The 20,530-nt window shown below is 50.9% G+C and overlaps 1 protein-coding gene across 1 annotated transcript in view; it reads left to right on the top strand.

Moving 5' to 3' along the window:
* The window catches only part of Ksr2 (kinase suppressor of ras 2), a 333,604-nt gene that overhangs the window by 164,530 nt on the left and 148,544 nt on the right, over nucleotides 1-20,530 (top strand). The window contains exon 5 of the mRNA XM_051161630.1: nucleotides 18,709-18,893. Coding sequence (XP_051017587.1) covers nucleotides 18,709-18,893 — 185 coding nt within the window. The remainder of the gene's footprint in view (nucleotides 1-18,708; nucleotides 18,894-20,530) is intronic.

Here is a 20,530-nt window from a genome sequence, read left to right as displayed (position 1 = left end):
GGGAGCCATTAATGTAAACCCTTTGGTTTCCTCATGTATGGGGTAAGGATGCCCTCCTTTTACAGGGCCCAGTAATATTCCAGTATCTGGGCAGATCATATTTTGCTAGTGTTAATTCATCCATGGATGTTTGGTTGTTCTGTCCTGTCTGAGTCACAGAGATCCCTCCTGTCACCAGTGATGATGGAGTTAGGAGAGCACTGTGAGACTCGAAGAGGAACGGAGTCTTTAGTGCAGGGCCTGGCGGGAGGCAAGCACTCAGAAGGAGCTTTGCTGTGTTGAAGGAGATATGTCCCCACCCAGAGGTCCTGTAGCACCTATCTCCTGGGAATGGAAGCCACCACTGTACCCACCACCTGTGCACCCCTCCTCTAAATGATGCCTGGAGACCTGGGGGTTCTTGGGAACATCTCTACTCTGGTTACTCTTCTCATTGCTGCAACCACACAGTTAACAGAAGCAACTCAAGGGAGGAAGGACCGATCTGGGCTCACAGTTTGGGGATGCAGTCCATCATGGCGGCCGGAGCATGAGATGGCTGGTCACATGATACTCACAGTCAGGAGGCGGTGGCTCTGCTTGCTTCCTTCTTCTTATTTGGTCTAGGATGCCAACCCCCGCAGGGTGCTGCTGCCACATTCAGGGTGGATGTTCCCAACTGAGTCACAGCCATACCCAGAGTGTGCCTCCTTGGTTACTCCAAACGCTGTCTCATTGGTAGTGAAGGGTAATTGTCACCATTGCCCGCTCTAGTCTTCTTCAGCTTCCCAGAGTTGACAGGCACTTGGCACTGTGCGACTTTCATTTGTTCCACTTGTTCTGTTTAATTTCTTGTGTGCTCCATCTCGGCTCCCTGACTAAGATCTTGGCTGGAGAACAGAGTGTGGCTTTGGCAATAATGACCTCCACACTTCCTGACTTCTACAATTACTTTGAATTCTGTGTGTGTGTGTGTGTGTGTGTGTGTGTTGTGTGTGTGTGTGTCTGTCTGTCTCTTGGTGTGTATCTGTCTGTCTGTGGTTTTAGTATTAAGATGAATTTTACATAACATACAATTAGCTATCTTTTTTGTTGTTGTCTTGTTTTTATTTTTGTTTTGAAACAGGGTTTCTCTGTGTAACAGCTCTGGGCTGGCCTCGAACTTATAGAGATCCACCTGCCTCTGCCTCCCAAGTGCTGGGATTAAAGGCATGTACCACCACTGCCCAGCAAAATTAGCTATCTTTTTTTTTTTTTCTAGACAGGGTTTCTCTGTGTAGCCTTGGCTGTCCTGGACTCACTTTGTAGACCAGACTGGCCTCGAACTCACAGAGATCCGTCTGCCTCTGCCTCCCGAGTGCTGGAATTAAAGACGTGCGCCACCACCTGGTGGTGGCAAAATTAGCTATCTTAAAGTGAACAACTCAATGTTTGTTTCGTTTCCAGTACTTTGGGACCACCACCTCGAAATAGTTCCCACATGTTTTCATCACCCCAAATGCAGACCACCTGCACCCCTCTTCTCCAGCCCCTGGCAATTGTTAGTCTGCATCTGTCTCCATGGACCTGGGTGTTCTGGTGTCTCATGTAAGTGGAATCTTACTATTTATGGACCTGGGGACTGGCCTCTCTTACGTCCGTGTTGTAATGCTCCATCCTTTTCAGCGATGGGCAGCGTTCCACAATATAGACATACCATAATTAGCTGATCTCCCTTTTAGCCTCTGTGACTCACCCTGATGTGAGCATGCGTGCCTGTGGATTTCAGTACCCCTTTCCAACTTTTGTACATATGTATCTAGGGGCGGGCTTCCTGGGCTGTATGATAATTCCATAGCTAACATTCATAGGAACCTCAAGTCTTTCACTGCAGGGGTGCATCTTCCCATATTCCCACAGTGCTGAGCGAGAGTCCCTGTTTCTCTTCCCCAGGGCTCACTCTTCACAAGTGCTGTCCATGGAGTGCAGTGTCTGTCTTTATTTTATACTTCTTAGTGAGTCACAATGTTGGCCCCCTTCATGCGCACACTGAATAGCATTTGTGCATCTTTGGAGAGATTTCTCAGGACCACTTTTTATTATCCTGTATCTCTCACCTTCCCCTTATCCCCTTTCTTCCTCCCCTTTACCCTTTCCTTTTTCTTCCTTCCCTCTCTCTATTCCGTTGTTTCATTCCCCCTCCCTCCCTCCCCTCCTCCCTCTGTCCCTGGAGTCAGTCCCCAGGGTCTTGGCAAGTGCGCTGTCCCTGAGCTTCACCCCTGCTTCCCACTCTCTTTTTGATCTGCATCTGTGGTCTCTCTTCTCCTTGGAGTCTCCAACCAATTGTTATTGTCGGGGTCAGAGCCTAGGTTGAGCCAGATGCCTCCCCTGTTGGCCTCGGGCAAGCAGCCCCCAGCTTCCCTGCTTCTGCTTCCTCTCTGTAAATGGGGACAGGATCCTCTACTTCCCACCCTGGCTCTGAAGTTGAAGGTAACGTTAGGCCTGGGACAGCCGCCATCACCCAGGGCTTCCTATGAAGCCTGGCCTTGTTCCCATCCCATTGGTAGACTTCATCTGCAGCGGCGGCAGCCTGGCCCAGTGACTTTTGCTGCTGGATGCTTTAGTGTCCCGGAGAATTCTAAGATGGATGGTGTCAGCAGAGCCTGAGGCAGCCACACCAGTTCAGAAGTTCGCCAAGGTTCATGCATGGCTGAAGGGGCCTTCAGAACGCCGGTGTGCCGGTGCCAGCAGCAGCCTGCGCGGCCTTCGGTGGGGCAGCCATCTGTCTGTCAACCTGCCAGAGCTTACTGATGCACACTTTATCTTGGTGAAGGGGGAGGGGTTAACATGGCTTGGAGTGCCCCTGAAGGTTGCAAAACCAGAGGCCGGGTGCATTTGCATATGTGGGAAGGAAGTAGGGATAAGGTGGGGGCGGTGGCTAAAACTGTCTCCCCAGGAGCACAAGTGGGGTCCAGCATCTATGCCCCATCTCTCCTCACAGCAGTAAGCCTAGGTTGTGCAGACTTCAAGGTCTTAAACATTGAATTGGATTGACACTGCCCCCTCAGCCCCTCCCCTGCCCACCTGCCATGTGCCCTCCGTCTCCAGATGCCAAAGAGTAAAGTAGCCCAGCACACAGCAGCTCTCCGGATACTTTAAAACCCACCGGTGGGCTCCACTGTCCTCTTTCCCTCCTAACCCCTAACATGACCTTAATTCCTTTCAAAGTCACTTCCCACAGCTGTCAAATGACAGCAGGTCCCACTCACTAGAAGCCCTGTCCCTCAGTCAGAGCAGGTGTACAGATTCTTATCTGACTCTGAATCTGTGTGTGTGTGAGGTGGCAAAAGCTCCCTGAGTTGGCCTTTAGAGATGCAGTTCCCTTGGAGATGACAGCATCAGCCTACAGATCTGGGGACCTGCCTGACCACAGATCAGATTTTATTCCTGGCGAGGACTGGGAAACGGGTCTCTAGACAGAGCCAAAGCCATCAGCAGCCATCAGAGCTTTCATTTTGAAGACAGCAAAGTGCCACAGAGTGAGACCCCTTTGATGTGATAATGTGAAAATGAGAATTGATTTTTTTCTCCTTAAAAAAAAAAAAAAAAAGATCACTGCCATTTAATTAACCTGTGTGCTGGCAGCGATCACTTGCAGACATTGAAATGAGTAGCACACAGCCAATTCTCTTCATGCGTGCATGTGTCAAGGGCTTAGGATAAGGGTTCGGCGTGTAGCTCGCTAGTTAACAGGATGGGCAGTGTTTTCCTCGGAAGCTCAGTGAGCGAGGTCTTCAGCTCTTCTGTGCACCAGGGTCTTTTTAGGATGTGATATACAGCGATGATTCTGTTTTACATGATCCCTCTTCATGATGCTAATGCTCTGGCACATGAGTCAGAACACCATGGCCCAGGAAGTGCTCTGGCCGTTGCTGGATTTATAAATAAAGTTTTATTGAGATGCTGCCTTCTATCTTTTGTTTGTTTGTTTCCCTCTTTTACGTATTCCCTTTCCTTCCCTCCACTCTCTTCCATCTATTCTTCCTTGTCCTTTTCCCCACTCTCATCTTCCTTCAAACTTCTTTCCTTTCTTCCTCTCTCACTTTATTTCCAAATCATATGTTGTCACAGGCAGAGAGCCTCATATTCATTCATAGTCAAATTTGGAAGCTCTCGAACCCTTCTCGTTATGTCTCCTTCATTATAAACCTTTATAGCTCTCCAAGTACCTCATATAAGTATACAGTGAATATTCAAGCATAATAATTATGTATCTATTCGCATTTATGTTTAAATACTGTTTATGTATGAAAGCCCATACTATATGTATTATATGGCAATTTGTGTTCTTTATAGGTCCCTGTGCCTTGGGCTTTTAAGCAGCTGTTTGTTTGATCGGGAGCCATCAAACCTTAGCTCATGGACTAAATCTGGTCCAAGTCCGTTCTGTCTATAAAGTTTTATTGGAGAACAGCCATGGTATCGCAGTTAACTGTAATTGTCACCTTGACAAGTAGAGTTGTTTAGGGGAGAGAGTCTCAACTGAAGAATTTCCTGAGCCCGATTGGTCTGTGGACACCTCCCCCCCTTTTCTCTCTCCTCCTCCCTCCCTCCCTCTCTCTCTCCCTCCTTCCTTTCCTGTCCCTCCCCCTCCCTCCCTCCCTTTCTTCCCCCTCTCTCTTCTCTCTCTCTCTCCCTTCCTCCCGCCCCCTCTGTTTGACTTGATTGTTAATTGGTGGATGAGAGTCTAGCTGGGCAGCACCATTCCCTGGGCAGTGTTCCTCAATTGTAAGAAAGCTAGCTGAGCATGAGCCTGTTTGCCCGGCAGCAGGCAGCAGGCAGCATCCCCTTTGGTCTTGCTATGCATCTTTAGGTGTGAGTGAGTCCCTGTAGATGATGCTTTGTGGAACAGCAAGCAAGCCTGCCTTGAGGATCCCTGCTGGAGTCGCCATCCTGATTTCTCTCAGTGATGGACGGTGACCCCAAGGGTAAGACAGATAAACTCTTTCTTTTCCTAAGCTGCTTTTGGTCAGAGTGTTTGTTACGGCAACAGACAGGAACTAGCTGGAATATATGGCACATGTCTGTCTGTTTACATATTGCCTGTGACTGCTTTTGAACTGGAAAGTTGAGTTGAGGAGTTGCCGTGGAGACCAGACAGCTCGGGAAGCCTATGACATTTGCTATCTGAATAAACGTGTTAATGTCTGCTGCCAACCCACTCTTTTTCTTCTTACTGAGCACATAGTATTCCTCAGCACAGCTGCATATTTAGCTACGGTTTCCCATTATTAAGACACCTACTACTCTATGGAGTGAAATGGCCTGGATCTGGGGTGACCTCGATGGTGGGGAGAGCCCTGAGCCCTGAGCCCTTCATACATATGACTGTGACTGTCTCATAGCTGTGGGGCTGTGTTCTTGAGACTATTATCAGAGAGTGGGCTTGGCCTGCATGTCTTCTTTCCTTCTGGAACATTCCAGCAGCCTCAGTGGCTGAGCTCTCAGGTCCTGAAGCCTAGTTCCTGGAGCATCTGAATAGATGTGCTCTTTACAGCACTTGACTCTAGAATATCCATGTGTCCTACCCCGCCAGTGGTGACAGCATTGGTGAGTGTCGCGCTGTGGAGTGACCATAGAGAGAGTATCTCTAAGGCTTAGGAGAGTCACTAGAGGCCTTGATGGAAGGCAGACATCTGAGACCCCCCCCCCCCAAAGAGGTTTGAGAAGCTGGGTTTTTATGTGTAGAGCCTGGCTTAGTGAGAGTCTTTGAGTGTCTGATATTTAGAATAAGGAACCTCAGGGCTGGGGGCGTGGCTCCACACTAGAAAGCTTGCTTGGAGTTCCCAAGGCCTTGGATTCTGAAACTAAGGGTGGGAGAGACATAGAGGCCGATTTGATTGAAAGGAAGAAGGAAAGGAAAGAGGTGGGGGAGGGAAGGAGAGAGGGAGGAAAGAAGGAAGCTCACACAGCATTAGGCAGTGACAGCTGAGGGATGGATACGGAAGGGCAGAAGCTGGCTCCAGCTGGCTAAATAGCATATGAACCTGTTTGGACACTTGAGGGCCGATTCTCAGGATGGTTCAGAAAGCTGCAACAGTCCTGGCTCACAAAGGATCATTACCAGCCTATCTTAATGACCCAGTAGTTTGTTGGTGAGCCACCACCAGGCCGAATGAACTTCAGACTTTCTTCCCCCCACCCCCCGCGGCCCACCCCCCCCCCCACCCCCCCCCCCACCCCCGTCACTGAGTCCATCCCTCAACATCCGTTTCCCCTGGTGAGATTTGAGTGGGTCTGATCGGCACTTGGTGACTCTCAGAGGCCATTGCCCTCTAGTTGGCATCTCCAGCTGATCCGTGTAAGGAGAGTGAGAGTTCCAGGATAGGGAAGGATGGATGCTAGGTGGCCTTAAGTCAGACATCTCCCACAGGGCGGCTGCATGGGCCATGGGCTCAGTCAGATGGGTAACGTGCATGTCTGACTGGGTCAGGGAGACTTCCACAGATGAAGGGTCCACTTGCCCTTGGCGATAGGCACACCCTCTGTCCTAATTCATCCCGAATTAGGTCTCTCTTTGGGGAAAAAAAAAACCCCAAAACAATGCTTTGTTTGTTTGTTTGTTTTTCTGCCTCCCAAGTGCTGGGATTAAAGGCGTTTGCTACCACTGCCCCATTCACCACTGCTCTTAATAGGCCACAATTCTTTTTTTTTTTTCTTTCTTGCCTTTTTTAAAAAATTAATTAAGTAGTTAGTTAATTAACTTTACATCCCGGTCATAGCCCCATCCTGCCTCACCTCCCAGTCCCACTGTCCCTCCCTCTCCCCGTCCCCTGTTTCTCAGAAAAAGGGAGCCCCACTTCCAGTTCACCCTTGCTCATCAAGATGGATCAGGACTGAGCTGCTTCTCTTTCCCTGTGGCCTGGCAAGGTCTAGAGATAGCGGCCATATCTACTCAGCCTCCTGTGGGTGTATCTGTGTGTGTGTGTGTGTGTGCAGGTGCAGGTGCATGTGGAGGACCAGGGACAGCCGTGGGTGTCACTTCTCAGGGCTTCCTCCCATTTGCTGTTTTGAATCAGTGTCTCTCACTGGCCCAGCTAGATTGGCTGGCCTGTAAACGCCAGGGATGCTCCTGTCTCTGCCCCTTCCGTACTGGGATTACAAGCACATGCCACCCTGCCTAACTCTTAAAAAACCAAAACAAACAAAACAAAAACAAAAACAAATCAAACAACATGGGTGATAGGGACTCGAACTTAGGTCTTCATACTTTCATAGCAAGCACTTTTATCGACTAAGCCCCAGCCCCAGCTTAATTTTCTTTCTGAGGAGAAAGGGCAGGGGGAGGGGCTGGGAAACGGTTCACAAGGAGTAAAATATTCATCCAGCTCAAGTAAGTATTTCCAGTTGACCTCTGGCTTGGGTGGGGAAGGGTCTTTGCTGGCTCCTTCTTCAGGAAGGTGACTGTCAATGCTTGTGTTTGCGTAGAGCGCTGACCCTGGGTGCTGTCTGAGCCCACTCTTGCCAGGAGCTTCAAGAAATCTAAGTCCTAAGCTGTGTCTATGAGCTTTGGAGCTAGGCGGAACCTGGTTCAAGTCCTGCGTCCACCTCTTCTGCACTGTGTGACTTCAGGAGAGTAGCGTAGCCTCTCTTACCATCTGTTTGCTCATCTAGAAATGACATGTCCCATCCTGAAGAGGAAGATGACCTAACGCCTTATATATGTAATTCTTGGCACAAAAGCAGGGGGCTGGAAGCCAGGTTGCTCGCTCTTCCCGGCCCCTCCCCTTGGCCATCTCTTTTCCAGCTTCTGATATTAGTGGGTAGATGATCTGCTCCACGCTCTGACCCCAAGGCAAGGCCAGGAGGAGTGGGAAGAAGCTAGCCTGCTCGCTTCTCCAGGGAGAACATCATTTGTTGGGCTGACAGAAGCCTGGCCACGTCCCACCAGCCCCAGGGAGACAGTGAGCAGAGACCTCTGAACCAATTTATCTTGGAAATTATCTTTTTCTTTAGGCAGAGGGAGGAAAGAGGAACTTAGAAGAAAAAGCATCTAGCCAGATGCCCGGCGAAATCTGCCCAAAATCAGCCATCCTTTTTAATAACGATGGTTGTCATGAGCCTTCAGCTCAGTCGGAAATGACAGGCCGTGTAAATTATTTGTTCTGTACCTGATTTATGGAGTACGGAACAACAAAAAAATAAGATTAGTCAGTAATCACGGGGCTGTGGGAAGATCAGGAAGTCCAGCTGCCAGCACCCACTGCCTGGAAGGCCCAGGCCCTAACCCTGGGCAGCGTATGCTCAGAGGGTAGCGGGAGAGATGAGGGTAGTGGGTCAGGGGTGGGTGGGGGATGGGTGCTGTGTAGGGCTCTTGACCTGGGGGTGTGGATTTGTGTAGGGGGAGCTTCAGGCAGCATTGTCTGTGTCTGAGACCAGCCAGCCCCTAGCCAGATGCTCAGATAAGAACCCGAGATGGGATTTTTCTTGAATTTGACAGCTGGTGAATCCCAGAATGGGTGCCTTTGAGAAAAAGAAGTGAGTGTGTGTGGCTGCCTCTTATGCTGAGGTTGACAGGCTAAGGTGGAAGGAGTGCCCAGGTCGACACACCCAGCTCTTACCGAGTTGCTTTCTGAGCATATGAATTACGGAGAAGGCCAGGGTGGTTGCTATCATTCCTTCTGCAAGTGAGTTGTGTCCCCAGCGCATCACAGAGCTGGCCTGGCATTCCTGGATGTGGTGTCTCACTCCCTTGCTCTGAACTTCCTGCAGGTTCAAGTCCACACAGACACTCAGAGCCATTGTCTCCTGTCAAAGCTCCACCTTCAGGGTGGGTACTGGGTCTCACCTCCTTGTCGCATCTAGGCAAAGAGGAGTCCTGGGATGATCCAATCCCTTCAAGGTCATCCCCCCCACCCCGGCCCCCTGCCCCATTCCGAGGTCACCAATGTGGAGCATCCATGAGGACTTGTGTTGCGGTGTGTAAGAACACATGGGTCCCCATCCATCTGTAAATCCAGAGATCCGTAGTGGAGCTGGGGGGATTGTTCAGTGGCTAAAGCTTGTCTGGCAAGCAAGCACAAGGACCCGAGTTCAAATCCCATCACCCATGTAAAAATCTTGGTATGGTGTTGTGTGGGGGAGGTAGAGGCAGACTATGAGACAAGGTGGCCAGGCAGACTAGCTGGATCAGTGTGCCCTGCAGGAAAAGAGGGAGACACCATCCTTAGGAATGCCATGCCAGCTCTGTGATGCCAGGGACTCATGTAGCCCAGGCTAGCCGTCAGCTCACTATGTTACCAAAGATGACCATGAACTTTTGATCCTCCTGCCTCTACCTCCAGCATTTGGGGACTACAAGTGTGCGCCGCCACCACACCTGGTTTATGTGGTGCTGGGGGCCGAACCCAGGGCTTGGTGTGCGTCAGACAAGTGCTCTACCAGCTGAGCTGCATCCCTAGCTATTTTCCCAGAATGGATAGGGAACCATGTTTCTTAGAATGTCAACCAAATCTATGATGCCAGTTACTAGTGAACTTGGAGCATTGAATTGGGAAACAGAACTACATCTCAAATTTGATCTTGAACTTGGACCATCTTGAAGAGAGAGAGAGAGGAAAAACAAAACAAAACAAAACAAAACAACAAAAGACATTGCATCACAGTGGACTGCGTCCCACTGTGTCTGTCCCTCTGCTGTCTCTGTCATTATTTTTCGTTCTTTAAATAAGAGAAAGAAACTGTTACATATGCCGCTTAAAATATGTCTTATTATTTTAAAACAGTACTCTTGTTACTGAATTGAGAGAGTGGAGACAAGTCTAAAAGTAATGAGGTATCTGTCTCTGAAACCTACGCCCCCTCCCCCCACAGGCCTGCCAACTGCCTCCTCATGTGGATCCTTCTAGAAATTGTAGATACAGATGTCCCTGCCTCAGGATGGCTCTGCTCCTGATTTTCCTCGTTTACGGTGGCGTGAAAGCAACTTGCCTTCAGCAGGAGCTGTGCTTGCGAGCTGGCTTTTCGTCTATCTGGGGGCTAGCAGGATTCCGCGTGATCTCTCCACCACGGGCAGTGGCAGCGAACCGTGGTTCCTGTCTGTCACACATTCTTGAAGGGGGCACAGCTGCATTTCTGCACTGGCCTGGGTTGCTTGGTTTGGCGGGTGTATCTGATGCATTTTCAGCCCATGATAGTTTCACTTGACAGTGGATTGGTTCGGTGGAACCATACTGAGAGCAAAGGAGCACCCGTGTTCTTGTGTGTGTGTGTGTGTGTGTGTGTGTGTGTGTGTGTGTGTGTGTGTGTGTGTGTGCCCTACTTACCTATACGACACACCAGCTGAGGAAGTAGCCTCCGCCTCCCTGCATCCCTCCCTCCCTCCCCTTATATCAGCCAGCTTGCTCTAGAGAGCTGGGTCTCTGTGGGCTATCTTCCACCTCCATAGCTCTACCCTGGCCTAAGGCATTATTATCTTTCCTAGGTAATCCCCTCTCCCGCTCACCCCCCCCCCCCGCCCCGCCTAAAAATTTCCTCGATAACATTTTGTTTTTCTGGTGATGGAGATGGAACTCAAGGCCTTGTGTATGGTATGCCTGGCAAGTGCTCTGCCACTGAGCCACACCCCCAGCCCCTTGCTGGGGGATTCTAGGCAAATGCTCTACAGCTGGGCTGTACCCAACCCCACCCCAGTTCCTCTTTAATTAAAAAAAAGTTAAGATTAAAAAGTATGTGTGTGTGTGTGTGTGTGTGTGTGTGTGTGTGTGTGTGTGTGTAAGTATGGGGTCATGCACATGCCACAGTGCATGTGTAGAGGTCAGAGGGACAACTTTGGGGAGTTGGTTCTCTCCTCCCACCTTGGGTCCACGGTTCAGACTCAGGCTTGTGTGGCAGGCACCTTTTCCCACTGAGCCACCTCTCCCACCCCTATTCCATTCTTGCCCTGTCAGATTCCATTTTATACTTCAAGTGGAGAGATTCTTTTAAAACGCAGTCTGACTTCACCTCCCCTCTTCCCCCCTTCCCTCCTTCCCCCCTTCCCCGCTCCCCACTAGGTTCCTGGGGCTGACAAGTAGGATTCAACCCAGTTTCTGACAGTGGCACAGCAGATCTGCAGAAGTCTAAGTCCACTGTCCCGTGTTCCAAGTTCCCTGCCCTGGCCTCGCTTCCTTTCCACACCCTCCTCCTAGGGTCCCTGCCACCTTCCTGACCCCACACCTTCCCAAGCCTTACCACTCCTTGATACTCAGGGCTCCACCGAATGTCACATCTGTCCACTCCCTAGGTGCCACCCTGCTGCTGGCTCTTACCGCCCCAGACCTGTAGGCTGGGTTACCTTGGAATGAATACACACCTTTTAAAGACACAATGACAAGGGCGGGGCATGGGGGAGTAAGGCGCGGTGTATACCACACACTACCACGTTTCCTTCTTTGTCTTTCTACTATGTGATATATGTTGGTGCCCGCCCTCTGCCCCCCCTCCCCCCAACCCCATCCTGACTCCTTCCAACCTGCAGCCCTTCCATCTGAAGGTATTGTGCTAATTCAATTGCCTGCTCCACTCTGAGGCACGGTGAAGATGCTTTTAGTCTCTGGCTAGGCAAAGTTAATTTTGCTACTATAGGGAGATAGACATCTGACAAGAGAAAGAGGAGAGGGGGTGGGGCAAAGGGAGGGGGCGGGAGAAAAGAGAAGGAGGAAGGAGGAGGGGGGCAGAAGAGAGAGGGGGATGGAGCTGATAATCTAGTGTGAGGGTTCACTCCCCCATGATGGGAGTCAATGTGGCTGGGAGCAACCGAGAGTTTTCCCTTCTACAGCCTGTCCACTAACCGCCCTGTGACTTTTAAAGCATTTGAATCACGTTAGTGTTCTTGCTGCGTGCCCGTGTGCACACCCGTGAGCTCCAGGGTGCATGTGGAGGTCAGAGGACAAGTTGCAGGAATCAGATCTCCCGTTCCACCCTGTGGGCCCCAGGCCATGAACTCAGTCAGGCTCGGTGGCAGGTTGCCTTTATCCGCTGAGCTCACTGGCTGACCCATCCATGGCTTTGGGGGCTCTCTAAGTGGTGACTGTTGTAACCAGTGGAAAGGATTTTCAGTTTCACCTTAGACTTTGAGGCAGTTTGGAATGTGAGCAGCTCTGTGGGGCCAGCATGGATGGTCCCATTCTGTGGAGGTCTTCTCAGGTCCTTGTGGCCGGCTGTGGGATGGGGAGGAGATGGGTAGAGCGCATCAGTGATGGCGCTGTTGTTCTTTCTGTGGCTTTTAACTTTCTCTCTGTGTGGGCTGTCCCAGCACTCGCTGCCTCAGATCACGTGGGCTTTGGGCCCTGGGGGTTCTGCTTTTGTTGTGGAGGAACCAACTACACCTCATATTGGACCTGCCAATTAAACCACAGGCTGTTGTTCCCTAGCCCGAGGCTCTGAACAGTTAAGGGCTTTTCTGCCAGGCCTGCTTCTAGACCTCTGAGACGGCAGCGGATGAGACAGAGATAGAGGACCAGTGAGATGGCTCGGCAGGTAAAGGGGCTTGCCACCAAGTCTGACAGCCTGAGCTTTATCTTCAGAACCTGCAGGGCAGAAGGAGACAAATGATTTCTGCATGTTGTCTTTTGGCCTCCGCATGTGTGCTTACACACACACAGGACTTTGCTAACACGTACACATGCATAAATACACATGTGCGCGCACGCGCGCGCATACACACACACACACACACACACACACACACACACACACACACACACACACACACACACACACACACACACACCCCGTAAGACAGGTGGAACCACAATCCCATTTCCTCACTGTAGAACTCGAGAGCAAATGCAGAAATGGATACCCAGTTAGAAAAGACATATTTGGGGAGGGGCCTGAGGCAGGGACACTCCAGTGTGGGGCACCCAGTGACCAGCCCATGAATGATAGCAGGTTCCAAAGAGCTCCTTGAGATGAAGATAGGACCAGAGACTGGGCAACTTACTCTAGGGCTCTTCCTTGGTTCTGAAGGGTGGGGAGTCAAGATTGAGGGCTCAGCAGGTCGGTTTCTCCTGAGGCCTCTCTCCTTGGTTTGCAGATGGCTCCTGCTCTGTGTTCCCAAGGGGCCCTTTCTCTGTGCTTTCCTAGTGTCCTACTGGCTTAGGGCCACATCCTTATGACGTCATCTAACCGTATCTGCTTGGGTTTTTTTTTTCTTTCATTCCTTTCCCCCCTCCCTTCCTCTCTTCCTTTCCTACTTGACAGGGTCCTCATGTGTTCCAAGCTGACCTTGAACTTGCAGTGTAGCCAAGGATGACCTTGAACTGCTGGTCACCCTGTCTCTACGTCCTGAGTTCTGGGTTTATGAGGTATTTAGGTTCCAATTCAGGGCTTTGTTAGCACCAGGCCAGCACTCTACCGGTTGCGCTACATTCCTAGCTCTGACCCTAGATCTTCCAAGACACAGGCTCCCATTATTGACATAGGACAAAGGCAAGAAGAACCTCAGCAGGTCCCTGACGGATACAGCAGCCATCCGGAGTAATTCCCATCCAGTTCATTGGCTCCTTAAAACAACCCTGGTAGAAGTTATTTGTACTGGCAAAGACCTTGGGACCCAGAGAGGTTAAGCCATTTGATAAAGGTCACACAGCTAGTCAAGGGGTAAATACACAGTACAAGCAGTCGTACAATGGTTTCTCTAATTCGCTAAATGACTGTGTTGCCACCTTGGTCATTTAAACCTTTTAAAAGCCATGCTCCACATGCACTTGGCCCCACTCCCCCTCCTGCCCTCCAGTCCTGGCATCCGCCAGCCTCTTGTTCATCTCTGAGGACTTGGCCATTCTGCTTTCGTGTCTAGCCTCCTTCCTGAGGCGTGACAGCTCCGAGATTTCCTCGTGTTTAGGCTGTGAGTCGGAGCATTGCGAGACTGAAGCGCATTTGATTACCCAGACAGATCTCATTTGTCTTCCTTTGCCCAGTGATGTGCATTTGGGTTTTGTTTTTTAATTCTGCCCTTTGGTGGTTGTCAGTTACTGTCAATGTTCATGGACATTCTGTGTCTGAAGACTTATTTCTCGTTTTTCTGGGTACATATCTAGGCGATAGAACTGTTGGGTTGTACAGAACTCCAGCTTTACGTGGTCAAAGCATGACCAACATGTTTCCTGAGGTGGCCATGCCCTTTGCGTTCTCACTGGTGATGCCCGCCATTTCCCTTCCCCCATGTTCTCCTCAAGCATGCTGTTCCTCTTGTGTCTGAGCATGGCTGTTCCTAGAAGACCGAGGCAGTGCCTCGTCATTGTTTTGATCCACGGTTCCCTCTACTAACTCTTCTCAGCACCTCCATGAGTGCTTGGTGGGGCTCCATGCATCTTCTTGAGGGAAGAGGTAATTATCGGCTGAAAACCACCGTTTCTAAGCCGTAATTTTCCTGTGGAAATGCAAACTTTTTGGCCACAAAGCCTCAGCACAGGCTGACCCCAGGGACATTGTGAACACTTCATCAGGGTGCGCTGGCTTGCTGTCTGCAACAGAGGTGCCAGGTGCACCCGGGGCTGAGAGCCTGTAGGGTAGTGCCGCTCCTTCTGTGCTCTGGGACTCACTTTATCTCACCACCTTAATCAGAGTTGGCTGTTTGTGGTGAGATCTGGGAAGATTGCGGCCAGGCTGTCTCTTTTTTCATGCAGCATGTGGTCCAGATATCTACACCATCACAGTCTGCCTCCTCTGAGGATCCTCCTGGGTGAGGGGGCAGGTGCCTAAGGTCAGGAATAACTTCACGTCTGCTCCATGCAGCTGTGTGGGTAGGCATGTAACTCAGGACTTCTTCCCCGCTGCTCTGTCAAGATGGTCAATCTCCCTCTTCCTTCTCTCCCATCCTGTCTTCTTTCCTTCTTTATATTCATCTTTACATCCTGCAATCTTGTCCTTCGTTGATCTCATCCATCTGCTCATCCATCTATCCACCCACCCACCCACCCATCTACCCATCCATGCATCCATGCATGCATGCATGCATGCATCCATCTATTCATCCATCCATCCATCCATGCATCCATCCATGTATCCCTCCATCCATGCATCCATCTATGCATCCATCCATCCATCCATCCATGCATCCATGCATCCATCCATCTATCCATCCATCCATCCATGCATCCCTCCATCCATGCATCCATCTATGCATCCATCCATCCCTCTATCTACTCATCTACCAATCCACCCATCGACCCACCCACCCACTCACCCATCCATCCATGCATTCATCTATCCATCTGTTCATTGACCCATCCACCCATCAACCCATCACCCACCCACCCATCCATTCATCCACCCATCTACCCACCAGCTACTCATCTGTGTATACCTACCCATCTCCTCCTTCCCTCTCCTCTTTCTGTTATTCCTTCATCTCGTCTCTTTCTCCCCTCTTCCTTCTTTTCTCATTTCCCCTCCCTTTCTGTTCTTTTATACCTCCCTCTCTTCCACTCCATCCTTGTTTTCATTGTTCATTCAACCTCCCTTTCTTCTCCTTCCTCTCCTCCCCCTTCTCTCTCTCCCTCCTTTCCTCCATCTGTCTGTCTCACAGTTATCTGCACAGAGCCTTCTCTCATGAACATGGCTTGGTAATCACATCACTTCTGACATCACTGAGCTGCTAGTTGGAGTGTGGCACACCCCAGTCTTCCTTAGACTCACACGACCTCATTGTCAGAGGCTCACTGCCTCAGGCTCTCCTGGGTGCTGGGGGGATGTTGGGGGCGATGTTCAGGGCTTTGCCCATGTCCTCTTCCCTTGCCAAGGCTGGTAGAGGGTGGATGGTATTCTGGGTATTTCAGATGAAGCCCAGGCTGGCTTGAATGCTTAGCTTCTTTCTATGCTTTCTGCATGGCCATGTGGGCTGTTGGACACAACCAGAGGACAGCCATGCTCATGACAGGGAACAGCCTAGGACAAGCATGCTACCTCATAGATTCTCATGGTCTCAGATGACCTTCTGGGAAGGGGGGGCAAGGTTCTCTCCATTGTCCAGGTGGGAAACTGAGGCACCAAGAGGACATCTCACTCCTGATGACTCAAGTCTGATCTCTCTGTTCCCAACAGTGCTGGCCTTTGTGCATATGCCCCCTTAAATCCCCACTGCTGGACCATTGTGGACAAGAGAGAGTCACTAGCCCCTGAGTCCTCATTTTTCCCCAGCCCTGCACGGGGCTGAGTTAGTGAATGTAAGAAGGAAGTAAGGGGGAGTGCCTATCTGAGCCTTGCAGCAGGCCCCTGGAGGGATAATAAGTTGGGTTGGCTGCTGCCACAGGGGTGCTGAGAGGGGTGGCTGGGCAGGCAGACATGCTTGCCTCCTGCAGAGAGCATGGCTTTTTCAGTTTGCTCAGAGCCCTCCAGGACCTTTGCAAGTAGGATCTGCAGTGGCCACCAGAGGGCGCTTGGCTCCATGCTGGGGTGATGGGCGGTTGGGGAAGTGAGTGGGTGGGAACGAGAGGAGGTGGATGGCAAGGCATTGAGAGATGTAGTCTTAAGCACCTAGCACTCTTAGTTAGACCAGCTCCTTGGAGAAGGGACACTTTTCAACCAGCATATGAGGCGTGTTTCGTACCGTGAGTGTCAAGCCAGGGGCTGAGAGATGCAGTCATGCCATCTGCATGGTTCCCGACCTTGGGCAGCTGGCGTGTAGGAGTGAAAGACAGAGAATTAGATTGTAGTGTGGTATCCCTGGGGCACGGCCTTCATTCAGAGCACTCATTCAAGCGGCACCTACTGTGTGCCAGGCAACTCACCTAAGGAGCACCTACTGTGTGCCAGGCACCAAGGAGATTACAAGTGTGGGGGAAATGGGAAAGTATGACCATACAGATATGGAAAAAAAAAAAAAAAAAAAAAAAAAAGAGCTGCCTCAGGCCAGGAGGTGGTGGTGTGTGGGTGGGCTTTAGAGGACACACACCTGAGCAGAGTTATCAAGACAGAAATCAAAGAGGCTGAGCAGAGCAGGGAACCCTGGGCTGTGGAGACAGAAGGGACAAAGGCGAGAAAGCTATGTGGAGGAGGATGACTATTGGAAGCCTCAGAGGATAACGGAGCCACTAGGATGGAGAGAGCGTGAGGTTGTCTCAGAGGGCTAGGAGAAGACGTTACAGATATGGTCACTTTTGGACTGGACCATGGAGTATGTGTAGGAGTTCATCAAACAGGGAAGGAAGCAAAACAACACAAAGTGCAGTCCCTGGGGTGGCTGGCTTCAGCACTCTAAAATAACGCATGACACAGTCTGGGCAAAGTTGCAATAAAGCCCCAGAAGCCACCTCTGCTAGGGGAAGAGGCCAGTGGTGGAACATCCTTCCTGAGGCGACTTTAATGCTTAAATGAGGGAAACCCAAGAGTCCTCGGTTTAGTCTCTGGGATGCAGCTTCATTCTGAGTGGCCGTGCCTGCTGCGGTTAACATTCCCAGCCTCCTGTTTGGTAAAGGGCGAGGTTTTCAGACACCAGTGTTCTGTGGGAGGCCCTCAAATAGCTCTGATTAAAACTCAATCAGCACCTGGCTAGAGCCCTCAGGCTTTAGTGCTTCCACCTCATCTCCATTCCCAGTGTGAGGAATCTCACTGGAAATTGAATAACTTCACCTCCTAGTGATCTGTTTACAAGAAAGATGGCCAGGAAAAAAAATCATCTTGAAGACCTGCTTTCTCCCCCCCCCCCCCCACCCTTTCTGTTGCTTATTCAGGACAGAGCTTTGCTCTGTGGTTCAAGCTGGCCTCAAAGTCAGCATCCTCCTGCCTCAGCCTCCCAAGTGCTGGGATTACAGGAGCGCGTCACCACACTAGCTAAGCCCTAGATTTTTATGTCAGCATTCAATTCTTCATAATTGCTAAGCCCCTTAATTTTTAACATTAAAAACACACATTTTATAGTTGTCTTAGTTTGCTCTCTATTGCTGTGATCAAACACCAGGACCAAAAGCAACCTGGGAAGGAGAGGGTTTATTTCAGTTTACAGTTCCACAGCACAGTGCATGCCTGCCGGAAGTCAGGGCAGGTCGGGAACCTGGAGGCAGGAGCTGACGCAGAGGCCATGAAGGGGTGCTGCTCACTTGCTTGCTGCTCACTTGCTTGCTCCCCATGGCTTGCACAGCCTGCTTTCTTTTTTTGTTTTTTGGTTTTTTTGGTTTTTCGAGACAGGGTTTCTCTGTGTAGCCTTGGCCATCCTGGACTCACTTTGTAGACCAGGCTGGCCTCAAACTCACAGCGATCCGCCTGCCTCTGCCTCCCGAGTGCTGGGATTAAAGGCGTGCGCCACCACGCCCGGCCCCACAGCCTGCTTTCTTATACAACCTAGGACCACCTAGGTACTCCAGGGATGGAGCCACCCACATGGAAGGCTGGGCCCTTCCCCATCAATTATCATTCAAGCAATCTTGTGGGGGTATTTTCTCAATTGAGGTGCTTTCTTCCCAAATGAATGTAGCTGCTGTCAAGGTGACATAAAACCACCCACTGCGACGTTGCCTATAAAATACCATTCAAAGGATAGTTAATGTTATTCTTAAGTCAACATCAGGTGATCCTGTGGTGGGCAGACCTTACTGCCAGGAACATTCTAGAAGACCAAGAGATGCCCAGTTACGTTCCAGCAGCCGTGGCCTTTCCTGTATAAGTTATGCTTGTGTTTGGCGGTGCCCAGCTGTTGCCAGGTGGGCATCGTTTCTAGCTGCACAGACAGATCCATTTTCTCGTCTCCTCCTTCTGCTTTCTTTCCAGAGCCAAGAAGAAGAGCAAACCCTTGAACCTCAAGATCCACAGTGGCGTGGGCAGCTGCGAGAACATCCCTGCCCAGCAGCGCTCCCCTCTCCTGTCCGAGCGTTCCCTGAGATCCTTCTTCGTGGGCCACGCGCCCTTCCTGCCCTCCACGCCGCCTGTCCACACTGAGACCAATTTCTCCACAAGTAAGTCCCTGCTAGCCCCTGGCTGCACTGGCTGGGGCCACCAAACCATGGGCCTACCTGCACTGCGCAGCCAGTCAGGTGCGCCTCCCCCGTCAGGTGCAGCCAGTCAGGTGCACCTCCCCTGTCAGGTGCAGCCAGTCAGGTGCACCTCCCCCGTCAGGTGCAGCCAGTCAGGTGCACCTCCCCCGTCAGGTGCAGCCAGCCTGGTGCACCTCCCCTGTCAGGTGCACATTCTTTGTGCTATCCACCCTGCTTCCGAATCTCACAGGTCAAGGCGCATCCATCGCCTGCCACCTCCTTCCTACCCACACAGCTCCTGGGTCTTTAGATGGTTTTGAAGGGGGTGTGATTGGCACTTGGAGGTGACTGGCTGTCAGATACCCTCAGTATCTGCTCTTTAGCTCACAGGTGTGAAGGAAAGACAGCTGAAAGAAAATTCAGGGGGACATCAGAGGCAACACCCATCTTTTCTCTCTCCGCTGCCCATCATCTCTCAACTGCTTGTGTTAGGGTTTCTCTGTCCACGTGGGAAGTTGTGATGATGTCATGCATACTGTATTGACTGGGATTAACATGTAACATAAAATGCATAACTTTGGGGTTCAAACCGGGTTAGTGTGGCCTGGGACCTACAGTCTATGCCCAGAATTGTTGCCAGAGTCATGGTGCTTATGTCGTTCTTGGTGGCAGAGGGCTGAATTTCCAGAAAACTCTGATCTTACCCCGGAGGCATGATCTGCTGAACAGGTGCAGATGTGGGTTGAGGGGAACCCACTGAAGCAAGCCCAGCTGCTCCTACAGCAGGCGAGCGTGTTGACTGAGGGACCCTCAGGGACTCGTGGGATGCTGGCTTCAGAAGCACCGGTCTCTGCCTCCTAGCACTGCTATAGGCTACTTGTGCCGTCCTGTTGATCTGGTGGGCTCTAGGACGAGTTTCCTGAGCACTAAGCTAATCGCTGCCTTCAGAACCTCATTCTGATCTTTCAGCTGACCATTGCAGGCGTAGGTTATTTCCATAGTACAAGTGGGGAAACTGAGGTTCGGGGACACCAGAGAACTCCCTCAAAGTCACACAGCTACCTAGTAGTTGAGTCAGAATTTGAATCTGGTTCCTCTTTTCCCTCCCTTCCTTCCTTCTTTCCTTCCTTCCTTCCTTCCTTCTTTCCCATCCTAATCTTCCTTTCTCCCTCCCCACTTCCCCCCACCAGGCTTTTTATTTTTGTGTGTGTGTATTGAGACAGGGTCTCACAATGCAGCCCTGACAGGCTGTCCTGGAACTTGCCGTGTAGACCAGGCTGGCCTGGAACTCACAGAGATCTGCCTGCCTCTGCCCTTACCTCCCCGCCTCCCTTGCAATCCCCGTGTGTGTCTCAGGCAGGGAACCCAGGCCCTAGCCCATGTTAGCTGAGCACTCGTCTACAGAGACAGAGTCTCACTAAATTGCTCAGCCTGGTGTTCAACCTGCTCCACAGCCCCTGCTGCCTTTGAACTTAAGCCTTCCTCGCTAACCCTCCTCAGTAGCCGGAGTCCCAAGATCTGCACAGAATGATGTTGCCTTTCTTCTAAGTGTGGGGTTCATTCTAAGTGTGGGGTTCATTCATTAATACATGCACAGTCTTTGCTTCCTGGGGAGCCTG

This window comes from Acomys russatus, chromosome 19, assembly GCF_903995435.1.
Source record: "Acomys russatus chromosome 19, mAcoRus1.1, whole genome shotgun sequence".
NCBI classification, from domain to species: Eukaryota; Metazoa; Chordata; class Mammalia; order Rodentia; family Muridae; genus Acomys; species Acomys russatus.
The sequence above is the reverse complement of the archived record's forward strand: the minus strand, read 5'-3'. Positions and strand labels throughout refer to the sequence as shown.